Here is a 12,528-nt window from a genome sequence, read left to right as displayed (position 1 = left end):
CAGCTGGGCCTCGGCATGGATCCACTTCTCATACAAATCCCACGGAACATCAGGATAAGCAGAAGTGTGAGAGGAGGACGGCTGAGCCAACAATTGCATCTTCTCAGCCTCGAGACCGACGATTTGGTCACCAAGGCTCGAAACCTGTTTTTCTAGCCCCCTATTCGCTCTTCGAGCCGCTCATCTCTGAGTTTGGAAGTCTTCAAATCGTTTGCCCGCTCAGATCGGAGAACACGGATTGCGGCCTCCAAAACCTCCACTTTTGTCAAAGCCGCCGACCGAGCCATCTCGGCCTTCTCCAAATCCGTCGCCTTCTCGGCGACCTTGCCACTCAAAGCATCGTCCAAGCTCGGCCCGCAGAGATATCACTTGGGCATGAAGGTCCGTACATCGGGCCTTGACTCCCCTGCTCACCTCGAGCTCCTCTTCTCTATCCCTCAGTTCCCCTTCGAGGGCACTACACTTGCCAATGACCCTCATCAACTCATCATCTTTTTGCTTTGGCTCGTCCCTGATGGCTTGGAAGTTTCCACTCTCGCCAAACCGCCTACAAATCTCGCGGTGCTTGTTGCGGTGTTCGCTCCATCTTCTTAAAAATGGTTTTGCGCCTCTCTTCTCGGCGAGCACTCTCAATCTCCAAAATAATGGTGTGAAAAGAAAAAAGGAAAAGAAGAAGAAATCAGTCAAACCAAAGAGTAGAGTGCAAGGCACGGAAATTCGTACTACCAGTCTTTGGGTTAAAATATAAATGTTCAGATAATTCTTCACCGTTTCCTACAAATTGCATTTGGATTGTATTGACTGTTAGTTGTCTTACCTAGCCGGTCGAGTTAGCTGACATCACGACTAGTAGTTTTTGAGTCGCGACACAATCCAACTTGATTTCCTTTTATTATAGCCAAGAAATCAGCATCTGTATGTTCAGGCAATCTTGTTTCTCTCCCATCTTCACCTGGAGTTGTTTTGTAATATTCTAATCGTAGAAAGAAAACTTTGGAAAAATCCAAGAATTCATCAATGTAATTTTTCAGTCCCAGACTCTCCGAAACCATCCTTCTCACCATTTCATCCAATTCCACTAGTGGCTCATAGTAGGACTTTACCACATTGCTGCCAAGCTAGTTCATTTATTTGTTAAAATCAAACATATAACTTGTAGAAATAATAATACAATATGATATCCGGACGTAAAAAATACAATTTTACTTATATATAAGTTGTCATACAAATTCGGCCGAACCTAGTAGCTATGGTTCAAATTCTGTATTTGTCTTAAAGATCCATTAAATATGTACAAATTATCAATTTAGAACCAATTAACTTAATAGACTATAATTCTGAACCCATAAATTTCAAATCCTGGCTCCGCCCTACTGATAGTATTGAAAAGATACTCGAAAATGTTTAAAAAAACTAAAAAGTATTATTTAACCTAAAGTTTTGTTACAACATCTATAACCGCTTACGGTGTAGGTGAGCAACCTGGAAAATACAAAAATTAGCTTATCGACTCCCGGAACAGTACTATAAGAATTAGGCTCCCACAGCAATAATATATTTTGGTTCAGGCATTTGCTCAAATAATCTCGCTAAAGAGGTGGTCATTTTCATTGTTACTGTTCCGACTGTTAAAATTAGATCTGTTTGTCTAGAACTCGATCTTCGTATGTTAGTCCATAACGATTAAAGTCGAAGCTTCAGAATTATAGTCAGAAAAACGACAAATCTTTGCTCCGTTGAATTAAAAACAATGATTTTCTAAGAGTGTGACCTAAATAGTGCAAAATTATTTTCCATGTTGGTAGATATTAGTTAAACTCAGAAAAAAATACTGCAAAAGAAAAAAAGGAAAACCTGATACACTAAGCTCCCGCTATACGTGGGGGCCAGGAAAGGAACGGACCACAATAGTCTATTGTTAGTATAATGTATTTGTAAAATAATTCTGGAGAAGGAAAAATTACATATAAACCACAGTGTTTAATCTGAGCCCACGTCCGAGCCCACCCACAGTGTTTCTTTAAGGAATTTAATCCCTTCCTAATACCCGAGGTTGTGAATTATTTTCTCCTGTGATAGAACGGATTATACATTGGTGTAGAGATAATTCAAACCCCACTGTTTCAGCGAACACAATAATTGATCGCACATTACACTTATTGTAGCTTTCTTTGTAGTTAAAACAATACAGAAGACTTTGTTACTCCAAAATGAGATTTTAATGATTGTTGAAAGAATTTCTTCTATTAATTAATGTATAGACCATGATTGTACTTGACCCTGCTATTATTATGCTATAAATGGTCCAACAACCAAAAATAAAGGGAAAATTACCCAAATTGTCACTCTACAAACTTTCCCAACCAAAAATAACCCAAAACAAATATCTACTAAAAAAGGCCCAAATATCATTTTGGGCCCAAATAGTTTCAATTAATGTAAGTTTTTGTATCTATTATTTTTGTATACAGACACCGAGTTTTCATTCTCTCTATTCGATTTTTTCCTAAATTGAACCATAATTGCTGAAATTGACGACAAAACAAGATACATTTGCGGTTATTTTTGTCTGATTCCAGGTAATTTGGAGTAGAATACCTCTTGTTTTGTAAATTTTTCGGATTGCATGTGTTTTGGAGAAGCGATGTTGCTTTTTTTAGGCTTTTGCAACTGAATTGTTTAGTTAGAGTTCATCGTATGTATCTGTTATAGACGATTTTGTAAGTTTTGATCGAGTTTTATATCAATTACTTCACAAAATTCTGTAACCGGTTGTTCGTATAATTTTTTATTTTAAAACTTTCTCATTGAACCTAGTTTCAATTGTGAAACAGAGCAATATGAGAAGACAAACTCGTTTGATGAGTTCATCACCTTATTCAAAGTCGATTTCAATTGAGAAATCGAGCAACATGAGAAGAGAAACTAGGTCGATGAGTTTATCTCCTCATTCAACCCCGGTTTTAGTTGAGAAATCGATTGATGAACGAAATATGCGAAGACAAAATGTTCTGACAGTGTTAAAGTGTTAGAATCTTGAACGGATGTTGTTGGACAATCTGAGAAAAAGAAGAGAAAAAGGATTAGAGTGGATGATGATGAAGGTAAGAGAAAACGTGTCGTGGAGAACGAAGTGAATTTGGGTGTCAAACCAAAAAAAAGTAAGGTTCAGAAGGCAGAAAAAGCTAAAATTCCTGACAAAGTTTGTAAGGTACAGACAATTTCAGTTATAATTTTTTCTATTGTTGAATCTTCTTTTAAAATGGGATTTGATTTGTATTTGTTTGTTTTTAATTCGTGTCATGTATTTGTAGCCTTGGAAGATCTATATTCCAGTTGGTGAGCCTTTTCCTGTTACTCATTGGACATCATACACTAGTGTGGACATCGTATCTGTTTTACAGTCAAAGTTGACTGATGTTCAGTTTCAGATGTTTAGGAAAAGCTATTTTGGTTATTTCCTTTATTTACCTCGAGTTGCTATCCAGGCACAACTTATTCGTTCTTTAATATCTACGGAGTTGGTTCAAGATAAGTGTGATCAATTTTATGTGAAATTGAATGACAATTGTGTTTTACGTTTTGTTCTTCGGGAATTTGGTGTTGTAAGTTATTTAAACTGTTGTGGAAATGAACATGTTGAGGGTAACTTCAATGGACCCAATAGGTTGGTGGATACTTATTTTTCTGGTTTTGAAGTGGTGTCAAAGAAGTCGCTTATTAATTGTTTTGAAAAGAAGAAATGACAGTCTGATGAAGATACAGTTAAGATTGCAATCATTTATTTCATAAACACATTTCTAATGTCCACTCAGGCTCATAAAATATTTATAAGTAAACGTGATTTCCATCTTGTCGAGAGTGGTGAGTACGTGTCATTTCCCTGGGGTAAGATTGCGTTTCGAGTTTTAATGAAGTCGGTGAGGGACAGGTTGAGGGAAAGTTTGAGTTTTATGAGATTGGTGAATTTTCTCTTGCACTGTAGGTGTGGTTCTATGAATGTTGCACTGTAGTTGATCAAAAGTTTACTGTTCGCGTTGGAGATCATACATCACGCATATTAAATTGGGAAATGAGAGAGAGGTCAACGTGTGAGGACTTCTCTACAGGTTTCTTCAACAGCACAGGGAATAAGGTACCAACTTTTATGTCTTGATGGGATATACATATATAATACACTGTAATTCATTGTGATACATCGAATATACAGTTTTTATACATCTTTGATACATCTAGGACTGAAGCACTTTTGGTTACATTTGCAGTTTAAAAATATTTCTCCGACAACTGAAGAGCTAAGGAGATTTACTTTGCCTGTTGAAGTTAATGATGAGTATCAAAAATATTTGGCATCATGTAACAGGGGAAAACTTCCTATTAATGATAGCGATAATTTTGTCACGCCACCCCCGAAACAGATTAAGGAGCATGTCCCACCAAAAAAGGCGTCGGGTGTCCAACCTATTGATTTTTATCGTGAGTTGCAGAAGTTGAAAGCTGACGTGAAACAAATTTGTATTGGTCTTTTTTATATATTTTTTTGAAATTATTGTTAAATTGTATATTCAAAGTCTATTATCTTTCTTATTTATTTTATCTTGTAGCTCCATAAGCAGTTAAATTCTTTCATGGAATATGTTTCTGATAAATTTAAGGAAGTCCTTGCGTTGATAAATTCAAGGAAGTCTTTGAGTTTTTAGTTAACTTACTGTATCCTTTTTTTAAAAATAGCTTGGTGCAAGCGAAGACAAATATGGTGTACATCCAGAGGAAGACACCAGTGGTCCTCAAGACAACAATGATTTTGTGAGCAATATGGAGTTTGGTGGCAAAGAAGTTGAAATGGATGGTTGTAAGGTGTGTTTAGTTGTGCATGCTGCACTTTTCTCTTTTCTTTTCTTTGTTGTTTTTTATAATTCGATGCTTTTTTAAAAAAAATAGGTCGGTGGAAGTGAAGGCAAAGATGTTCCACATTCTCAAGAAGATACTAGTGAGTATCATCGTAACAACATTGTGCTCGATGTAGCAGATCAGTTAGGTGTCAATAGCATGGAAGGACCTTCTGGTGTGAAAGTTAACATGTTCGTTGCTAAAGTAACTTTCACACCAGATGTAGCACATGTTGGCGCTATTGCTGAGACAGTAGATGAGGCGGCAGGGGAGACGGAGGAAGAATCTGAGAGACAAAAGGTTCCCGAATCTCAGACTGGCGCTGTTTGTGTGACTGCAAGTGTTGATGAGTCGGCAAGGGAGATGAAGGAACAACCTGAGAAAGAGGTTGCTGAATCTTAGATTGTTCTGTACCAGCCTGAATTACTTCCTGAAGTTTCGCCGCAAAGGGAAAAAGAAAGAGATGTCCTGCAACGGCCGTGCAATCTCCGTTCATTACCTGTATTTGATTCAGGTTCCAGTACTGGTGTTGTTGCTGCGAAAGAAAAAAAGCAAATTTATGCTGTTAAGCATCTTTTTCAAAGCAAAATCGGAACTGGCATCAACTGCTCTTTGTTGAATGTATTTGTTGCGTGGGTCAAAGAAGGGAAGTCCAGAAAGAAGTATGTTTCCAACTTCTGAGTTTTGTTCAGTTTTATATTTTAATATATTGTCACTTATAGCATTATTTTATATCAAATCACTGTATTTCTTTTGTGTATATATGTTACCAGGAATGAAATTTACCCGAACCATGTTAGTGAACTCAATCCTGCCTATGATCCTTGTGTATATCATGTTGAAGACAATTACACTTAGGTATATAATGGTCAGCCTTTGGATGTCTCGGTATGTAAGAAGTTACTTTTACAGTTTTTTTATAATGGTCAGCCTTTGGATGTCTCAGTATGTAAGAAGTTACTTTTACAGTTTTTTTTTATTTTAATTTTAGCCAGTGTACATGTGATCAGTCCTCTTAAGTTAGAACAGAATATTAATTGCTATCTTGCGTGGCACAAGAGAAGTAGTGAGCATTTATTTTCCTTTGTTTTCTGTGAATTTGGTTTGAAAAACCGTAGATGCTTAAAGCTTACGAGCCTTCAGTGATTAATTATTTGTTATGTTTTGTTTCAGCACAATGATGTTTTTTTCTATTATCTGAGAAAGAAGGGGAAGTATGACAAAGACCTACCTGTAACATTCACCACCACATATTGGTACTTCAACGAGAAACTTAATGAGTTGTGGCAGGCATTTATTGATACAGATGGAGATAGTGATATGTGCAATCCGGAACATGTCATTGCAGAGTATATTCAGGAGTTTGTCTTGGATGCCAATATTCCATGGCACATTGTCGAGCACGTCTAATGCCAATTAATGTTGCAGAACAATGGAATTGGATAATGGTTGTGATGTCCATCAAGGATAGGTGCATTTATGTGTATGACTCTATGCGCGGTAGAGCTGCTCATCAAGCCAAAGTTCATAAGACCATTGCCAAGTATTCTGTGTTGCTGCCTCATTTTTTCGTGCACACGCATTTCTATTTAAACAAAAAAGATATCAATTGGCGCACTGGTGTCTACAAATCAAAGGACTTGATTACCCCTTTTGATGTAAAACTGATTGAAGGACTACCTCAACAAGTCGAAGCGTATGAATTTCTTTCAACACAATGTGTTTTGTGTTTAGATTCTACAGTTTGATAATTGTTGTTCTTTTTATTTTTGCAGTGATTGCGGTGTATTTGCGGCATCATTCGCCGAGTATTTCATTGAGGGCAAGACGTCTCCTAAAAAATTCAATGCCTATGCACAACGGCACATATTTGGTACTCTCTTATGGGATTATGCTAGAAAGAAGATGGAATTGAACGCGCAAAGTGATGATGAGATTATTGGTCGATAAAATAAGTCACGGAAGCGGAAGATATAATAACTTTTGTCATTGTTGTAGGATGAACTCAATAATTTCATTTTGTATTGTGTTATGTTATGTTGTCACTGTTGTAAGACGGATCAGATTTGTTTGTGTTTGAATTTTATGAATACTTCTAAGAATTGTATGGCAAATGAGATGTTTGCTCTGTTATAAAGGTTTAATGAGTTTTAGTGCAATATTGGAGAGTTGCAGTTTATTTTATTTTGGTGTTTTCTCCCTTGATTTTGTGTTGTGAATTAAAGATACGAAAAATATACGGTAGTTTCTGATACATTGTCTCTTGCAGATACATGCATGATACACATATGATACAGATATGATACACACATGATACAGAGATGATACAGTCGTTTGGATTGTTGTACAGTTAGTTTCTTAACAATGAGTTCTGCTGTTTGTTTGGTTTTGAAATATGTATTGATGAAGCCACACTCTTATTTGAAAATTTCTAATACTATTTGCATAGTTTTCTAGCTGCTACGACTGTTTTTCATTAGTTAGCTTTGTTACTACAAAAATACAGACATGAGTAAGAGCCGATACACAGAGATACATAGGTGATACACAAGAGATACATGGATAGTACAAATACGATACATAGCCGATACAACTTCTTTTTAATCAAACAGATGTATAATTTATCGATACACAGAGATACATAGGTGATACACAAGAGATACAAATATGATACATAGCTGATACAACTTCTTTTTAATCAAACCGATGTATTACACTTGCAACACGATTTTAAATGATAGATCAAATATTTATTTATATCTAAAATTCAATTGATATTCTGCATTGATACAGTTCTTGATATATTAGATTCTTCTAAATCTCTATGATATTCAGTAAAGTAAAATAACAAGTAATTCTAAGTTTGACATATTTCATCCTCTCTTTGGATTATTTCTACAAGTTTTCCTGTTGTGATCATCTTCTCCACACTGTCCACATGAAATCGACCTTTTTCGTTCCCTTTCAGATATTGGATTGCACCTCCCCTTCCTATTGTTTTAGTCACGTCTGGTGGCAAGACTTTCTCATCTAGAACTTCTGTAGGAATTTTCCATGTGCTTTCATCAAGAACCGGATAAATTGGAATTTTATAGGTACTTCCTGGTGTAGTACACTGAGCAATCCTCAATGTGATCGATGTATTTGTATTTTAATACTTCCCAAGCATGTGCACATGGCAGCTCATCCAACTGAAACCTTCTATAGATGCAAGTTCGATCTTTTAGGAACACCATTCTCTGCTTACCCTTGTCAAGTACTGAATATAAGTAACTAATCGAAGGGGTCACCTACAAAATTTATCAACTATCATTAGTGGTGACAAAGCAGATGCCCTCATAATACATATACTAGAGAGCCTACAAGATTCAGAATAGCTTAATATCATGTCAAACCGACCAATATTTCAGCAGTGGGGTAGGCATAGATGTTACATTAAATTGAAAGCCTTTGTTTTTGTGCAGGTGGACACTAGTTTAACAGAATCACACAAAGGGTTCAAGATATAACAGATCCGTGAATTCGGCATGATTACATATTATATGCACAAGTATCTACAGATTCCAATCGTACCTTCATCCGATGTGACAATCCGAGATTGTCCATCAGCATTGTATCATGTTTTTCCCAAGATCAGTAAATGACTCTATTGCATTCTTTTGGTTTGTAACATTCCATCGGCCAATTAATTGCCTTATGTACTCCAGCAAAGGCGGTACTGGGAGTTCCCTAGCAGCCTTGAGCACTACATTGATCGACTCTGCAATGTTTGAAGTCATTGCCAATGTTCTGTTGACAATGGAATGTGCTCTGGACCATCTTTCATACCCAACGTTCATAAAGTAATCTTTGACCCTCTTATAAATTTTCTCTACCTCTGCCATGTGGTAATCAAACTTCTCAATTGTGTATGCTTTGGCCATAGCAAAGAATATGTCTTTGAGCTGCAAATGGTTCTTCTTGTAAAATTTTTTATATTATTCCATAGATGCCATATGCAGACATACTGAAGTACTTGTGGATACAATGTTGTCGCTGCATTTTCAATGCCTTCATTCTTGTCCGAGACTATGAACATTCCCTCCCTTTCCCAAAATGCATCCTTGAACCTCACGAAAAACCACTCCCAGGAAGCATTATTCTCTGAATCTACTATGGCATATGCGAGTGGTAGGATACTACCTAATAAATTGAATTATATAAACATATGTGAGTATATATATGAATAATATATACATATTCATACATACATACATACATATATATATATATATATATATATATATATATATATACATATACATACATACATTATTCTTATTTTTACCTGTTGGATCTTGTGTGGATACTATCAATAATGTTCCTCCATATGTCGATTTAAGAAAGGTTCCATCTAAAGCAACAACCGGCTTGTAATACTGTCATCCTTCTATAGACGGATATAGTGCGACGAAAGCATACATGAACAGGTCTTCCTCTATTTTTTTCAAACTTACCACCGACATAGGATTTGTAAGAACCAGCATATAAAGTCGTTTGGCAGCTTTTCATATGATTCGCTCGAGTTCCCTCTCAGTACTTAAACTGTATATTCTTTCGATCTAGATACTTGCATATATGTCATTTGAAGACCATACTGCTTTTTTATGTCTCCAATTATGTCATTAGGAGTGTATATTATTTTTGGGTCTTTATACTTGTCTATCAGAAGAGTGTCGATGAGTTTTGCAGTAGCTTGACGTAGTGCGTAAGATCTTCTTTCAACGGGCATGAGTGCAGTTTGCTGAAATTTCTGACCTTGAAAAGTTTTGCTTTTTTCAGGCTCAAAGACTTAAAATACCAATCGCAGTTGTTGTTAATGCATACTAGGCAGTACCTACGACAAGGATATAAACATTTCCATCAATAAACAGAGCGACATGAAATACAATGATATATAGTGATACACACTGCCATCACCAATACTAGATGAAAAAATACAATGACTATACAGTACTAGACGGTGACAACCACAACTTAAAAGTGCACAGCCACAGACTTACAAGCAACAATTTGTTTTTTGCATAATTATGCTTCTAACATCAATTACGATATACATTGAGATACATAATTATACAGTAAATATTTTGATACTTGCTTTCACTTTATCTGTGCACCTTAAACTGAAATTTTTCTTTTACTGTCAAGTGCTTCATGACTTTGACTATCGTAGCCTTGTCTTTATAAATTTGACTTTCTTCTACATCTATGTGTTGAGGGTCAGTAATTATTTTATTTTCATCAGATTATGTATCCTGTCGGTCTTCTCCATCCCCAAACTCGATCATATTAATTGTATCGCCATTGTATCTCTCCTCTATAACTGAGCTTTGTGCACATTCTGAGAAAATCACAGCAGAATTTGAATTGTAGCAGATCATGTCCATATCCCTTTCACTCGATGTTATACAAAGGGATACATTGTAAATTTTGAGCTTTTTTTCAGCTCAAGATATATACATACACCCATACTATCGTGTATCACTATTGGTGGAGAAGCGTTTTGGACAGTGTACTTGATTTCAATAACATTCAATGAAGTATCTATCATAAGTCGTTTCGAAATCACGTCTACAAAATCTTCAAAACTTGTATTTGGAGTAATTATTACAGCATCTGCAGAGTCAATTACTCAAATGGTCACTCAACTATCTCAAATTATCTCCTAAAGTCACTTTTCTTTCGTTTGTAACAACAAAGTCACTGAACTATGCCTATTGCACTCAGAAGGTCACTCAACTAGATTTTCCAAATTTTGGATTGCCAAATACCTATTTTACCCTCTAAATTATAAATATTTATCTTCTTTTTATTATTTTTTTTGAACTTTTTAATATTATGATTTTCTATTTTAATTTATATTATGGACTTACTTATAGAATAAATAACTATTATTTATAAACTAAAAATATAAAAAGTATTTAAGCATCTATAATGCCGGAATAAAAAAATAATGAGCATAGTAAAAAAATTAAGTAGAATAATTTGTTAATAATAATAATTTTAGCATTAACAACAAAAAATTAAAAAGTTTATTTACACAATTCAGAATGAAAGAAAATAAAGGTTGTGAAATATATAATGTATATTATAAAAATACATTTATCTAAATAATTATTTTATATTAATATATATTTTACAACCTTTATTTTCTTCATTCTGAATTGTGTAAATAAATTTTGAACTTTTTGTTGTTAATACTAAAATTATTATTACTAACAAATTATTCTAATTAATTTTTTTACTATGCTCATTATTTTATTATTCCAACATTATAGATGCTTAAATACTTTTTATTTTTTAATTTATAATAATATTTATTTATTCTATAGGTAAGTCCAAATAAATTAAAAAGGAAAAATCATAATATTAAAAAATTTTAAAAAAATAAAAGAAGATAAATATTTATAATTTAGAGGGTAAAATAGGTATTTGGCAATCCAAAATTTGGAAAATCTAGTTGAGTGACCTTGTGAGTGCAATAGGCATAGTTCAGTGACTTTGTTGTTACAAACGAAAGTAAAGTGACTTTAGAAGATAATTTGGGATGGTTGAGTGACCATTTGTGTAATGGACTCGCATCTGCATTGTAATCTTGAAGCTGTTGTCAACATTCCATCGGTCACCATACTGAATAAAAATTGGTAAATTTGTCATTGAAGTAGCTGAAATTAGGTCAAAACTCACTAATTCCTTTATTGATTTTGATTGTAGTTCGTAGTTCCTTCTACACATAAATCGCGAAAGATGTATCTACACAGAAATCGCGAAAGAAAATTGTTGCTTCTATAGCGAAATTGATCGATTTTGAGTGAAATTCGGAGCTCCTTTTGAGAATTTTTTGGGAGAGAATGTTGTGATTTACAGAGGGATAGAATGTCGTGATCTGTTAAATTGATACCTTGAAAAACAGGGGAGGAAGGAAGATCTTTAGCGTGATTCTCGGATGGAAGAATCCTTCCTTGCGTGTATCTCTAATTTTGGGCTACTTTGGTAAATGTCTAATTTTGGGCTAGAGGTAGGTAAGTTTGTGTTTAAATTGACTAGTTCTATACTTTTCCCAAAAATATATTCTTATACCTACCAAAATTTACAATCTGCCCCATAAAATTAGAGACCAACACAAATTTTCTAATGATAAAAACTTGAGTCACGTTGAGTGGGTTAAAATACAATTCACTATTTGAATTGTCTCGAATTTTGACCCAATCGGTTTTGGGCAGATTGAATAATAAAAATAAGTTTGTTGATTTGACCTATTTTGGCCCCTTAATTTTGATCCTACGAGCAGGGGCGGATGCACCTTGCGATAAGCGGTGTTACATGACCCCACTTCATTGGAATTTTTATTATATATATATATATATATATATATATATATACAAAATAAAAATATTTGGTCTAAATATAAAAAATGACACTGCTTTTCATTATAGTAATTTAATCATTCGTTCATTTTTTTTTAAATGTTAGACACTGTTTATCAAAAATTTTGCGTAATCTGCTGCATACAAGAGTGATGCAAAAGACTAGTTACCTTAAGCAAAAAATGTTACTTACTCAATCATTAAAATTATTCCTTTTTTATTGAGCTTTTAA

General features: G+C 34.6%; 1 protein-coding gene across 1 annotated transcript; it reads right to left on the bottom strand.

The window, feature by feature from the left end:
- Positions 1 to 8,495: 8,495 nt before the first annotated feature.
- Positions 8,496 to 8,813, bottom strand: LOC109213742. The gene has a single exon (XM_019377574.1). It carries the CDS (start codon positions 8,811 to 8,813, stop codon positions 8,496 to 8,498), a length of 318 nt encoding a protein of 105 aa, XP_019233119.1.
- Between the last annotated feature and the right edge of the window lie 3,715 nt (positions 8,814 to 12,528).

The sequence above is a fragment of the Nicotiana attenuata genome, unplaced genomic scaffold (assembly GCF_001879085.1).
Source record: "Nicotiana attenuata strain UT unplaced genomic scaffold, NIATTr2, whole genome shotgun sequence".
Classification (NCBI taxonomy): Eukaryota; Viridiplantae; Streptophyta; class Magnoliopsida; order Solanales; family Solanaceae; genus Nicotiana; species Nicotiana attenuata.
This window is presented reverse-complemented; position numbering and strand designations above follow the sequence as displayed.